General features: G+C 39.1%; 1 protein-coding gene across 5 annotated transcripts; it reads left to right on the top strand.

Annotated features, from left to right (window-relative positions):
• Positions 1-5,390: 5,390 nt before the first annotated feature.
• On the top strand, positions 5,391-15,253 carry LOC127410438 (protein phosphatase 1 regulatory subunit 14B-like). 5 transcript variants are annotated; one of them, XM_051645704.1, is made up of 5 exons: positions 5,391-6,368; positions 12,395-12,478; positions 13,935-13,967; positions 14,085-14,187; positions 14,639-15,253. In XM_051645704.1, exons 1-4 carry the CDS (start codon positions 6,195-6,197, stop codon positions 14,151-14,153), a joined length of 360 nt encoding a protein of 119 aa, XP_051501664.1. In that variant the 5' UTR covers positions 5,391-6,194; the 3' UTR covers positions 14,154-14,187; positions 14,639-15,253. The 5 variants fall into 5 exon arrangements, 4 of the variants coding, with proteins under 4 accessions (XP_051501664.1, XP_051501663.1, XP_051501666.1 ...); XR_007892123.1 differs by having other exon boundaries at positions 5,398-6,368; positions 14,085-14,278; XM_051645706.1 differs by having other exon boundaries at positions 5,406-6,368; positions 12,395-12,475.

Raw genomic sequence — 15,253 nt, 5'->3', positions numbered from 1 at the left:
CGTCATGGCAACGAAGTTGTAAAATTGCCTATAACTTTACACAGAAAAGGTTAGTAAGTGATTTGATCATGTTAACATGCATATTGGTTACGTCTTGTGGCTGTTGGGCCTCATGTATTCAGATAGAAGACAAAGGCAGGCCTAACACAGTCATAAAAACCTAACTCAAGCCCCACATTCCAAGTTGTAAATTATACTGATAAAAATCACGCCAAAATCAAACAAAGGGAGTCCAAAACAGACTGCAAATCCCATGAAGCCTTGCTCACTAAAGGATCGAACTCTCAACTCCTATTGGATGAGGCACACAACAGAACGTCCCTCAAACATGACATCATCAGGAGTTGAAATACCTCTGAAATGCTTTCGGGATTTGCTTCCAGCAACTTTGTTTGCAGCGTGTGGACGCAGCTCTTCGCTGCTCTCAGGTGCAACCTCGTGGCACAAGGAAGTAACGTCCGACTTGAAACTGTGGCCATAAAATCTCCATCTCGCTGGACGAGTTGAGATTACTCTGTGTGCAACCGAACACTCTAACGGATCCGAAGGAGACCGCCGAGCAATTCGCATCTTCATCCGTTTGCCTACAGAAGTGTAGAGATTAAAGATTTCGCTTCCATCTTCAATCAAGTCGACATTTCTGAGTTCTCCGCCAGCCCGCCGAGAATCAACAGCCGTACCGCCCGCCGACAGAGCGAGGAAACGGCCACCCGTCATCACCCGAGCCTCAAGGAACCGGGTCAGAGTTAAAGGACGGAGGAAGACACATTCTACCTGTGTCCTCATGCGATTCAAGTAAGAGGTTTACGTCTGGGCTAAGATAGAATATTATAGTGTTTTATTCTTGTGTTTCAAGGTTTTTTGCTTGTACAGTTTACGGACCGCCATGTCCGCTCATTATTAATACTCAGGGTATTAATTATCACGAATTTGTTTTGCTGTATTGTGGTCCAACCAAATTGGACTGTTGTGCAACTTCGCCATCACGGGTGAGACAGTAACTGAGTTCATCCATTAAAGAGTCAAATAACGCGGGACTGTTTACGAGCCGTCCACCACGTCTCTGAGCGATGAACTAACAGCTGCTTTCTCTCCCACGATCGCAAAATCGCCTTTAGGGCCGTCATCTCTCTCTCTCTCTCGTACTAACCACACACCCACACACACACCTTATGTGTTATAGGATTATTTTATTTCCATATCTAATCATATCACTGTTTAGTTTGTAGTTGTAAGTCGGAAGTTTATTGACTGCATTGTATTAATTATTAATTGATATTACTGCATAAATAAACTTTGTTATGTTACAAAGAGAAGTGTTTTGGTTTGTTTTGCATACGCCTGTGTCATGCTGATGGGATGTCAGTGCTCGGATTCAAACCTTCATTCATTGTTTTTTTTCCCGATAATCGATATTCTTCGGATGTCGATTTTCCTAAGAAAACAATCTAATATTGAGACTGTGATACTATCTGGTTATTAGTCCCTGATTCCAGGGTGGTGCCCCATCAATGTTAATCCATATTAATATTCTATTGATTTTTGATAATTGATAATTATCTTTGATGATTGTTGAATCTGAATGATCAATAAGCTAGTGTTAATTTTAATTAATGTTTCATCGATGTTAACAATTAACGATTATCTTTGATAATTGTTGATTTAAAGGATTAAAAAAGCTAACATGATTTTAATAATTAATAATTATCTTTGATAATTATTAATTATTGCTAATAACCAAACTTGCTCCTAAACGTAGCACACTACATTTACTGGAGCCCCATATGAGGTTTTAATGAGTTAGATTCAATTAATTAATTTAAATATTAATTAATAACTAAAGAAATAATTATTAATTATTTCTGATAGTAACACTGATCTAAACAACCAGTAAAGCCCTACATGGCTATACTTTTGAAATAGTGAGTATTTTAACGTTTACAGATTGGCCCCATACACTTCCATTGAAAGTGCCTCACTGGAACCTTGATGTTTTATTTTTTAAAGAAAAGGAGGAGCAAGTCCAATTTGTGTGTGTGTGTGTGTTCAGTATTATGCCACAAATGCTGTCAATTGAGCTTAACTTGTATTGAACCTGGAATATTCCTTTAACTGGTTAGGCAGCAAAGCAGCAAGTCATCTGCCTACATTGTCAGATGCAGTACTAGACATAATTTTTGGGTATCACATAAGTGTCTTCACACTCTTTTTAAAATAACCAAACTCAAACCTATTTGATTCGGACCGAAGAGTGGAATAAGAGGAAAATAACTGTGACAAGGAGGAGGGTGGGGCCGGGTCGTGACTACCCACGCCCGGCCCCCAGTCGGGCTAATCAGCCGAGGAGAGGGATAAGTGCCGCTGCGTGTGGCTCTCTCTCTCCCGAACTGCCGCATTCCGCTGCACTTATCCCTCTCCTCGGCTGATTAGCCCGACTGGGGGCCGGGCGTCGGTAGTCACGGCCCGGCCCCGCCCTCCTCCTCGTCACAGTTATTTTCCTCTTATATTCCTGATCTTTTGGCCCCTCCTGCCGGCAGGCTTTTCCCCGCCTCTCTAGGGCTGGGGAGGGGGATGAGGGGAGGGAAAACACACAAAAAAAAGAGGAGGGAAAGGGCAAGGTGGAGTGACCGAGAGAGAGAGAGAGAGGAGAGAGAGAAAAATAAACTTGCTCGCCGGTTCCCAGACACGCCGTCTCCTTGTTTTCGATCACTCCTCTGCCCTCTGGCGGACGACAGCCGCTCCTCCTCGGGCGGACCGGAGCAAGTCCTCCGACCCCTGGCGGATGGAAGCCCCTCCGTTCCTTTAGTGGTGAGGGCTCTACGACAGCGCATCCCTCATCCTTCCAGGGTTTCGGCACCAATGTAACATGGTTATAAATGAGCAAGGAGGAGGCGGGAACCGGCTGAACAGTCAAAGTAATATTTAATTTAAGCAAAAAGACACAAAACACAAACACACACACGGCAGCTGCGTGTGGCTCTCTCACTCCCGAACTGCTGTATTCCGCTGCACTTATCCCTCTCCTCGGCTGAACACCCTGATTGGGGGCTGGGCATGGGTAGTCACGGCCTGGCCCCGCCCTCCTCCTCATCACAGTAACCTTCTCTTTACATTTACTCAATCCTTCTACTTAAAAGTGGCTTCAGCTTTCTTTTTGCTCAAAAATCTCTCTTTAGTTGTAAAAGTGCTCTCAGTCCACTTTTAATGCATACAGTGTTTTTTTTTTTTTTTATCCCTGTTCACTTGAAATATAATATTTATTATGATTTTATTGAAAATTATATATATATACACACATTGGCGGCCAAAAGTTTGGAATAATGTACAGATTTTGCTCTTATGGAAAGAAATTGGTACTTTTATTCACTAAAGTGGCATTCAACTGATCACAATTTATAGTCAGGACATTAATAACATGAAAAATTAATAACATGAAAAATTACGATTATAATTTGAAAACAATGTTCAGAACTTCTTAAACTACTTCAAAGATTTCTCATAAAAAAATCCTCCACGTACAGCAATGACAGCTTTGCAGTTCTTGGCATTCTAACTGTCAGTTTGTCCAGATACTCAGGTGACATTTCACCCCACGCTTCCTGTAGCACTTGCCATAGATGTGGCTGTCTTGTCGGGCACTTCTCACGCACCTTACAGTCTAGCTGATCCCACAAAAGCTCAATGGGGTTAAGATCCATAACACTCTTTTCCAATTATCTGTTGTCCAATGTCTGTGTTTCTTTGCCCACTCTAACTTTTTCTTTTTGTTTTTCTTTTTCAAAAGTGGCTTTTTCTTTTCAATTCTTCACATGAGGCCTGCACCCCTGAGTCTTCTCTTTACTGTTGTACATGAAACTGGTGTTTAGCAGGTAGAATTCAATGAAGCTGTCAGCTGAGGACATGTGAGGCGTCTATTTCTCAAACTAGAGACTTTGATGTACTTATCCTCTTGTTTAGTTGTACATCTGGGCCTTCAACATCTCTTTCTGTCCTTGTGAGAGCCAGTAGTCCTTTGTCTTAAGGTGCTTTCACACTGGCAGTTTAGTTCGAAACAGAGCACGGTTCGCATGAAAAATTGGTAATGTGAAAGCTGTCATACGGACCGGGGAGCGCACCGCAGTACCGAACCCGAGACTACCTGTAGGAGGTGGTCTGAGTTCGGTTGCAATGGAACTGTAGCGCGATTCACGTAAATGTGAAAGCAACTCAGACTCGGGTGCGCACTCGTTCAGGAAGTAAAGTAACCTGCACATGCGTTTTAGCCGATGACGACATCATTAGTTTCGACAACACACGAGGATCTACACATTCCTGAAAGTCCCAAAAAAGTAATGACACCACAATGACATACAACACTAAAAATACTGTCTGTCTGTCTATCTACCTATCTATACACCTTATAAATACTATTATAGGTTATAAATATAGGGTATAATAGGAGATGACAGTGGCGATAATTTCACATTGGACACGAGCGTGAGTAAGCGTGCAGTGTAAACAAAGATGCAAATGAATTCCTTGCAATCAGCTGTCTCCTCAAAAAACACAGTTTTTGAGCAGCAGCAAGCCGCCTTCCCCTGGACATCTGATAAGTTACACCATGAAGCGCACGTATACACAGTTGTCGTTCACTCTGCTGTGCATAATGGCACCAAAAAAACAAAAAGTATGATGAGTCCCGTTGTGTTCTCCATTGGTGTTTGTGATGATGTAAGATGAATGCAAATGGACCGGGGTTCGATAGAATCAAGTGAGTGTGAAACCAGACCAACGCTGCAGGGGGCACCGGGAACAATCGCACTCGGAATCGGACCGCAGCAAACGTGCCCAGTGTGAAAGCCCCCTTAGAAGACTGTGGTGTACACCTTTGTATGAAATCTTAAGGTTTTTTGGCAGTTTCAAGCATTGTATAGCCTTCATTCCTCAATACAATGATTGACTGACGAGTTTCTAGAGAAAGCTGTTTCTTTTTTGCCATTTTTGACCTGATATTGACCTTAAGACATGCCAGTCTATTGCATACTGTGGCAACTCAAAAACAAACACAAAGACAATGTTAAGCTTCATATAACGAACCAAACAGTGTTTGATATAATGGCATGTAATATTCTAGTACCAAATTAGCAATGTAGCATGATTAATCAAGGTTAAGGTGTTGGAGTGATGGCTGCTGGAAATGGGGACTGTCTAGATTTGATCAAAAATGACTTTTTTCAAATAGTGATGGTGCTGTTTTTTACATCAGTTATGTCCTGACTTGTGATCAGTTGAATGCCACTTTGGTGAATTAAAGTACCAATTTCCTTCCAAAACAGCAAAATCTGTACATTATTCCAAACTTTTGGCCGACAGTGTATATATAATTATTTTATTTATTATTAAAGTAATTATTTGATTGCAGTATTTATTACAAGCATGTAACGCCCCAATAGCGAGGCATCAACGAAACCTGTAATTAAACATTTAAATATTAAAACACAAAAGTAATAAAATAGAATTTTTTTTTAAAGGTAACATACAAGAATATCAAACCATTGTTTTTGCAAACAAATACTGTAATTAATAAATTGTCGGCTATAATTTATAACATTTTAAACACACGTGACAACCTGACATTAATGAAAAATACTCTTGTCCTGAGAACACAGTTCAACCTTTCGATTCATATCTACCTTCATTATAGTTGATCCTTAAATGAACGATGGATTTACAGTGGTTTTGAATGTATGTGTGGTTTTACTGAGTTCAAAACTATAGCAACAATTTATATTTGAATTTTTGTTTGAAAGATAGAATTCTCAAAACATTATACAAATTTAAGAGGATTTTAAACTAGTTGTTTGAAACCAACATACAAAACCTCTGCTAGAGCAAAAACACATTTGTGTAACAGTCCCAATGTGACAATTTTCCCCAGTTTGCCATGTAATTGTGTTGCAGTGACATTAGTTTGCTTGACATCTTTCCTGATTTTTTTCTTCCTTCTTATGGGCCAAAGCTGGCAGGTGGAGATAAAACTAAGGAAATGTAAATGAAAGGAAGACGAAAAGCAGAGGAGCAGAGAGAGGGAAAGAGAGGTGGAGCTCTTTGCCAGCTGGGAGAAAAAGGGACAGATAGGGAGAGAGTAAGAGCCGTTTTGTTGTGAGTTTCCTCTGTAGTGTCTTTCTTCAAGCCAGTGAGAGCATTTCACAGGCATGAGTCAGTCCAGAGTGATGTTCCAGTCTCCAACCAGAGACAAGGAGGACAGTGAAGCCCCTCAGCGCAGGCTCGGGAAGCTGACTGTCAAATATGACCGTAAGGACCTGCAGCGGAGGCTGGACGTCGAGGAATGGATTGACAGTCAGCTGCATTTGCTGTTTGACTGCGAGGTGAGGCACGTCATCCAATTGGAGGCATACACTGATGACTGAATAGAATTTAGCATGCAGATTGTAAACACAAAGAATAAGATTGCAGAGGTAGTAGAATGAAAATCGGTCTGTTTTTCCTTAAAGAGATGAAAACTCTGTAATCATTTCCTCACCCTCATGTCTTTTGAAAACCATATGGCTTTCTTTCTTCTGTGGTACACAAAAGTACAGTTATTTATAGCAAAATGCCAAGGCTGTTTTCTCATTGTTTGCTCTTTTCATATTTATATATATGTATTGTTCTTTTTGGAGCTTGACATCCCCTGGTCCCTACTTTTATTGTATGAAAGAGAACAGCTCAGACATTCAGTTAAACTTCACCTTTGGTGTTACATGAAAGAAAGTTTGGATGACAACAATTTTCATTTTTGTGTGAATTATTCCTTAACTATTGATGTGAGGGTTTTTTCAAACAAGTGGTGATTTGAGAGCCTGAGAGAGACAACTGATACATGATGGATAGAGAACTACTATATACCCTTATTTCCTCCTCTAAAATAAAAGAATGGTCACAAGACGCTTGATGGATGAATGTGCCAGGCTCTTATGAATGAATTACGTACTTTTGAGTGTTTATCAAAGTATGAAAACTGCCATTGACTGTCCCATAATAATGCCAGTTCAATGCACAACCTTGACTAAGTTTCAGCACAGCAATTTTACTACAAAGAAGCTTACACCAATCAGCCACAACATTAAAACCACCTGCCTATTGTGTAGGTCCCCCTCGTGCCACCAAAACAGAGCCAACCCGCATCTCAGAATAGCATTCTGAGATTATATTCTTTTTACCGCAATTGTACAGAGTGGTTATCTGAGTTACTGTAGACTTTGTCAGTTCGAACCAGTCTAGCCATTCTCCATTGACCTTTCTCATCAACAAGATGTTTCCATCCACAGAACTGCCGCTCACTGGATGTTTTTTTGTTTTTGGCACCATTCTGAGTAAATTCTAGAGACTGTTGTGTGTGAAAATCCCAGGAGATCAGCAGTTACAGAAATACTCAAACCAGCCCATCTGGCACCAACAATCATCCATGCGATTATTTAATCAGCCAATCGTGTGGCAGCATTGCAGTGCATAAAATCATGCAGAAAAGGGTCAGGAGATTCAGTTAATATTCAGGGAGTGTCTCTAGAGGTTTTTTGTCTGGCAGCAAGCTGGGTTCCCCTAACACCTTGGCCAGGTTTTATAATCTGGATGCTTCCTCCCTTTCTTCAAAGACTTTTACTACGAAGAAGGTGTTAATATGTCAATGCTTCACTACCCTATTGGCTAGTGTCATTGCTGAAATGTGTTTTGGGTCCTTTGACCTTGGTTTTCTCTTTCTCTTCCCATTGAGAATGCGAAGGGGAGGTTATTTCGATGCTTTTCACCACCCTGCTGGCTAGTGGGCATTGCTCTAGTGCGTGTGAACCAGTAGTACAACATTATGGTAAACGGTTCCCATAGTGTACAGACACAGCATCGAAGTGACCAACTTTACGGGAACGTCTTCGTTACTCGGTTCCCTGAAATGAGATGCTGCATAGCTTGCCACACTACTGATTCCTTGCTGTTAAGGGACTGAGAGATGGCTTCTTCCTTTAGTCAAAAATCCTGACGAAATGTAGTTGTGCTCCGGTGTATATGCCCATGAGGCTGCGCTCATAAGGGGCAAAGTGCCAAGAGCCATCCGTCAGTAAGATTGCCGAGCTTCTATATGGGCTTAAGAAATCATCACTCCTGGGAGGAGTTCCCCCATAGCGTCAGTTACTGACGCAGTTTTCCCTCCTTTCAGAAAACCAATGTTACAGTCATAACCGAGATATTTCAGCTGCTTCTGTAGTCATTTTGAATGAACCTTGATTGGTCTTTTTCATCTAGCATAATCCCGACCCGTCTCAATTTTATAAGATGACGAAATCATAAAGAAATCATATGACTTTTATAATGAGCGTACCAATGAACAATGTTATAAAGTTTTTTCCCTAAGTTTAACCTCGAACCCAAACCTAAACCTACCCATGAAGTGTAACCCCTTTGACAAACCCTAAACATAACCATGATTTTAATAGCAAAACAATGTTGCGTACCAAGGAAAAGTAAAGAAAATTAGGGTTTTAAATGAGCGTTCTTACAATTTTTCCTAAGTTTAACCCCTAACCCAAACCCAACCATAAAGTCTACCCCTTACCTAAATCCCAACCATGATTTTAATAGAAAAATTACTTTTGTGTACCACAGAAGAAAACATGTGATTTTGAAATGAGACGAGGAAAGCGTATTACAGGTTATTGATATTACTCATTTGTATTGCATACATAAATATGGGATGAATAACCAAATTTGTTCACTAATTTTACATCTCTTAAAATAAATTATTGGATAGGAGGATAGCTTTGATGTCTGGATTGTATCGATTTTAAATTCTGTTTGCTGATTGGTTAGGCTCTACAGGCATAAAAGTCGTAACTTTTTGAGCGAGTCAAGTAGTACGATATATTACGATTTCGCCATCTCGTACGAATTATTATGAAACTATGTTGCAGGGGGGGACTGGGTAGCTCAGCAAGTAAAGATGCTGACTACCACCTCTGGAGTTGCGAGTTCGAATCCAGGGCGTGCTGAGTGACTCCAGCCAGGTCTCCTAAGCAACCAAATTGGCCTGGTTGCTAGGGAGGGTAGAGTCACATGGGGTAACCTCCTCGTGGTCACTATAATGTGGTTCTCGCTCTCGATGGGGCACGTGGTGAGCTGTGCGTGGATGCCGCGGAGAATAGCGTGAAGCCTCCACACGTGCTGTGTCTCCGCGCTAACGCGCTCAACCAGCCACGTGATAAGATGTGCAGATTGACGGTCTCAGACGAGGAGGCAACTGAGATTCGTCCTCCGCCACCCGGATTGAGGCGAGTCACTATGCCAACACAAGGACTTAGAGTGCATTGGGAATTGGGCATTCCAAATTGGGGAGAAAAGGGGAGGAAGAAAAAAAGAAACTATGTTGCATAATCCTTACAACGCTGTGGTTTATTGTGCACAAACTGTAATAAATTCAATCAATAAATTCATCAGCTAAAGCTGTTTAACAAGCCAACAAACATTTAACACACTCCTTTTTTAAAGAGTTTGTTTTAAAAAATCCAACTACATACACAAGCCATCTAATTTTCTTAGCTCACACTATGCTTCTCTTCTCCCCAGTTGGTCCTGGGAATTTCTCTCCTTGATTGTCTGGAGTAAATACTTGTTTCTTTGTCTGTGAATGAAACTCCTAGCATGAGGAGGACATGACAGAGTGTGGGGGTTATTCACATGCTTCCCTTTTTCCTCTAATGAGCCAGTGGAAAGCACAGTGAAATTTCTGAAAATACTTTCTCCTATCAGCGTTTAATATGCAGAATCATCTATACATAAGCCACTTGTGGGTTGAGTTCCCTGAAAAGTCTAACACCGTGGCTCTGTGGACCTATCAGAATAGTTTGTTTGAGTGGATCGACCAGCCCGACACAGCAGCATTGACTCATCCAATGGTGTGTGTTTGGGGCGGGACTATCTGTTTTTTGACCAATGGCTGATGGGGGAGTGTTTGAGAAAATTGTTTGAAAATATTTTGCTATTTTTTATTTAGTAAAGAAATTACACACTGCACCTTTAAGAAAGTGTGTCAAATCTGGCATTTTACATGAACTTTAAAATTTGATTGACAATATTCTTTTTTTATATACGTTTTGTTTATATAATGTTCTTTTAATTAAATTTTTTTGCAACTGTAAACTACAAATCAGTTCACAATGCAGTATAGCTCATTGCTTAATTTATAAGAATCCTAAAAAAAAAAAAAAAAAGAGCTATCAGCTATACGATCAAAGAGGATATGTTACAGAAAGACTCACTTCCATGAGTATTACCTCAGATTAATCATCACAAAACAGCTGAAGCCATTTAAGTTTTTCTATTTTACTGTGTTGATGGCTATTTTGGCACAGCTGACAAGAAAAATAAGGCTGTTCTGATGGCAGTCTGTTGCCTTCATTAAACAATCATTACTGCCTCGTGGGGAAGCAGACTTTCTGCAGGCTACCAACTGGAGAGAGAGCCTTCAGAAAAGAGACCTCTCCCCATAGAGTTAAAATGTAGTTCACCCAAAAATCAAAAATCTGTCATCATTCTATGTTGTTCCAAACCCATATGACTTTCTGTCTTCAGTGGAACACCAGAGAAGAAGCTTAGCAGAATGTTTGGGCTTCTCTCCTCCAAAAGTGAATGGGGACCAGGTGCTGTCAAGCTCCAAAAATGACAACAACAAAAAACAAGCACCAAAAAAGTATGATAAACGTGGTCCAAATGCCTTGTGCACTATACTCCAAGTCTTCTTAATACATGCAATCACTTTGTGTGAGGAACAAACTGACATTTAAGTAATTACTCACTGAAAATCTTGCTTAATAGTTATGGTCACCATTCACTGTCATTTTAAGTAAAAAGGGTGAGTTTTTTTTGGTATGAACGATACCTAATGTTAGTTAATCACATGCATCTTGTAAGTCTGTTTTGATTCTCAGTACGTCATTATTATGAAAGGGCAAAAAATTATAAAAAAAGAGCTGATGTCATCAACATCAAAATAAAGCTGTTTTGATATGTGTTTGTGACTGTATATTGGTATTCCACCATTGTGCTAGTGTATCAATGGAAAACAGGGTCAGGGGGAACAGAGCGGAGGCAGAGGGCATGCTGGGTACTGCTCAGCTTGCAAGACTCAAAAACAAAAAGAACTGTGTCCTAAACTAAGTGTGTGCACGTCATTGTAAGAGTGAAAAATGCTGCATTTTTGCAACTAGTTAGTATTCTGTCTGCAGTTGCTTTCACTTACAATGCATATTTATTGTACAGCTACAAGGTTGTTCTGTGTGCAATTATTAATGGTCTGGCACAAAGACTAAATGTATATCTGCATGCTGATAGTAGCACTTTTGACTTCTTTTCCAGTACAGAAAGACTAGCTGCTTTTCACATAAAAGAATGCTTTCATATTTAACAAACAAGCATGTTGCTTCAACTTGGATATAGCCAGTGAAGAATATATAGCCAGGGCGAATTTACTTTTGCGCACAATGTATTTCAACACAAAAACCTGCATCTTATTCACTAACCACCTGCCATCCAGTTTAAACAGACACAAAATGAGCTGAAAAATTAAAGGGATAGTTCACCCTAAAATAAAAATTCAGTCATCATTTACTCTCTTAATTTATTCAAACCCGTTGGCATTTTTTCCCTCCTCTATGCAACATAATAGAAAATGTTGGGCAGAATGTTTGCCTCAGTCACCATTCACTTTCATTATATGGAAAAAGATGCAATGAAAGTGAATGGTCTCTGAGACTAGCATTCACAAAACTCAGCACTATTTGCCTGACGCAATTAAATGAATAGATCACCCAAAAATGAAAATTCGGCCATCATTTACTCACCTTTATGCTGTCTCAAACTTGAATGACTTTCTTTTTTCTGCAGAACACAAACAAAAATAAATAAATAATTGGTTTAATCCATGTCTTCTGAAGCAATACAATCAGTTTTGGGTGAGAAACAGACTCAAATTTTAATGTAAATTGGAAACTTTTTCAAATAGTTTGTATTCGGCAAAAAAAGAAAAAGAAAAAAGAAAGTCATACAAGTTTGAGACGGAATAAGGGCGAGTATATAATGAGAGACTTAACATTTTTGGGTCAACTATTGCTTTAATGTTGCGTTATTACCGCCCAGGGAAAGCAAGCGGTAAACAGAATTTTATTAAATAGATTCCTGACTACCTGATTTGCATAATCACTTTAGTGAATCGGCTGCTAAAACAACACATCACACAAATAAAACATGTTATCAGCAGGCACATTATATTCTTAGTGAATTCCCCTCCAAGCATTGAAGTATTTATGAACTCTATTCCCAAACCCAATGATACCAAAGCTAGACGCATGTGATACATCTTCTTTCCCAGGAAGATGACATTCCTGAGCTGGAGATTGACATTGATGAACTTTTGGAACTGTCAGACTGTGAGCGGAGATCGAAACTGCAGGTGGTATGACAAAAAAATATTCAGCACACATCTTCCCACTCATGCACTACAAGTTTCCAAAGAAGTAGCTCTCGCTAACTCATCCAAATCGAAAACCATTTTGCAAATCTACAACAGAGCGCAACAGTGACCGCCCACTTTTTCTGCTGCCTTTTTCACATTCGTTTTCTCCATAGAAATTTTTAAAATTCTATCAGTTCTAAGTAAATCACTACATTAGAACATTTGATTGAAAACTGAAGAAAAGACTAAGGTACAAGGCCATGTACATAGATTATTTTGTGAAGCAATCGTATCAGAAATTACAGTACAAGATTATAAATATACAAAATGTATGTAGTTTGAGAGTGTAGGATGACTGACTTGATTACATCATTCTCAATGCATTTTGGGAGTGACGGTCAATACTACACTTTTGTCATGATTTCAAAATGACTTGTGGCTTCTAAAGAAACATATCATTGCTTAACAATCTTGGCGCTCATGGTAGGTTTGTCTTAAAAGGTTTACACCTTATCATTAGTTTCTTTATGGAGAAAATAAATTGGAATTTTACTTCTAGAACCCTACATACTGATGATATATTAAAAAAATCGGCCACAGTAAGTCGAAAGTTTTGTCTGGTAAAATGAGACTTGTATCTCTGCAGAACAAAAATTCCCAATCAATGGGCATTTTCATACCGGGATGGGCATTTTTCAACCACTTTACACAATTTGCCCATTACATTGAAATTCCCTACTTTCATTGGATAGTTGAGAAACGCCCATCCTGGTTTGGATATGGCCACTGATTACTACAGTACATTGAGGTTCCCAAAACGTTCATTGGATAGTTGAAAAAAAAAACGCCCATCCTGGTTTGAAAATGGCCAATTGTTCCGCAGAGACATATAATTCGCTAAAATCGTTCTATGCATTCCGAAATTCCAAACTGCCCTCTTCTTCGCCAAGTGGCTGAAGCTGGAACTACAATTGTGCGCATGCGAACTTTCGCAACTACGTTTTTTCGCAATTGCGTGCTTTCACTTCTTTGAATGGATGTGAAGTGAAAGGCAGACCACGCCCAATTTTCAGAAACATTTAAGTAGTAATTACATTAATTTACTCGTAACTTTAATCAAAACCTAACTATAACAGCACTAAGACCAAAACAGTATTCTTTTACATATTTCTGTGTAAATGCAGCATCTCGCTACCCGGATATCAAAATGGATGTAATGTCAAAGGCACAGCACGGGTGATATTCAGGTCATGAACAATTGCTGCATGGTAGCGCTTACCTGGAATTCGGCACATTGAGTCCATAATTAGGTGGAAAAACATTTGGAACTAACACATTGATTTCCTGTGTGATCATTTTAAAATCCACTGTTCTCTCTATTCTCCATTGATGATGGTGAGAATGAATTTTAACATAGCATGATTATTATTATTATTATTATTATTATTTTTCACAGGACCTTCTCTGCGATTGTGGCAAACCCAAAGAGGTAAAAAAGGATGCATGAAAAAGAAAATAAACTCTAAAGAGTCAAATACCAATAAAACACAAAAATATCTGTAGTTTTCAAGACCGTTCTTAATGACATCTTTCTGTTTCCTCACAGAACTTTATTGATGGATTGCTATATCGTATAAAAGGACTTCGAAAAATGTCGGGCACCTTAAGAAAATGAATTCAAGGACAAACAGAAGCTTTTATGGACAAATGTAAAAGAATATAGCCAAGATCACTCTTAAAAATGAAGGCTTTTATGCTTTAGGAGAACCTTTTTAACCTTCTGAAGTTGTTGAGAGTATTGTGAGTATTCTGATGATTTAAAAAATCCATATTTTTTTTTTTCTTCATCGGAGCACCACCACAAGGAACTATTTTATAATAGTTGTCTACAAAACACATATTACATGTGAGGTCTAATAATGAAAGGGTATATTATCACTAGTTTTCAGGCAGCTAATGCTTTACTCTACAGTATAATATCTGACTTATTTTAAAGCGATTGAAAGAGAGTTTGTTTTGGAATGGTTGATTATTGACAGATTATTACTTTATTAAGTGGTAAATCAAACTCTTCCAAGAACTCAGGCTTGTTAGTTTACTTTAAGCTTTATTACCTTTGTTGCTGCAATTACTGCTTTTCAATGTCTTTGTTCTTTCCAGTGAAAAGGATCGTTTTGCTGTTGACCTGTTCACTGCGGAAACGCCTGTTGCTGGTTTGTAGTTGTTGGCAAAACAGCGACATCTTGTGGTGATAAGATTTGAACTACGGGGTGTTCCTTCAATGGGCTCGTTTGACCCTGTGGAATGTCATAAACCTTTCCTTCACATTTCAAATGATGTATTGTGTTTAATGGTGTTCTGTGGTGGAAATGACATTTTTAACATTTCTGGAATAAAATTGCCCATTCCTTTGATATGCTTAGGCTAATTTCATTGATAGCATTTATGTATCATAAATACAATTAAATAATATTTCTGCTGGTTTTGCATAATTTGATAAAATTGCAACTTTACTGTAAAAACCGCACAGTAACAATGTTTCACAGGTGATATTTACCATGATTTTTCTTTGTTTTCTTCACACACCACATCAATCTCTTCACTGACAGTGACACTGTTGACTCCTTGGTAAATAGGTTAAAACAAATGTACACTTGACAACTTTTGATAAAGACTCAATAGTTGCAAAATTGTTGGATGTGATGGAGGAATGGAATTTGTGTAAAAATGAATATACATTTTGTAACAATATTAAACTGGTTCATGCTTATTTCA

Source organism: Myxocyprinus asiaticus, chromosome 19, assembly GCF_019703515.2.
Source record: "Myxocyprinus asiaticus isolate MX2 ecotype Aquarium Trade chromosome 19, UBuf_Myxa_2, whole genome shotgun sequence".
Classification (NCBI taxonomy): Eukaryota; Metazoa; Chordata; class Actinopteri; order Cypriniformes; family Catostomidae; genus Myxocyprinus; species Myxocyprinus asiaticus.
The sequence above is the reverse complement of the archived record's forward strand: the minus strand, read 5'-3'. Positions and strand labels throughout refer to the sequence as shown.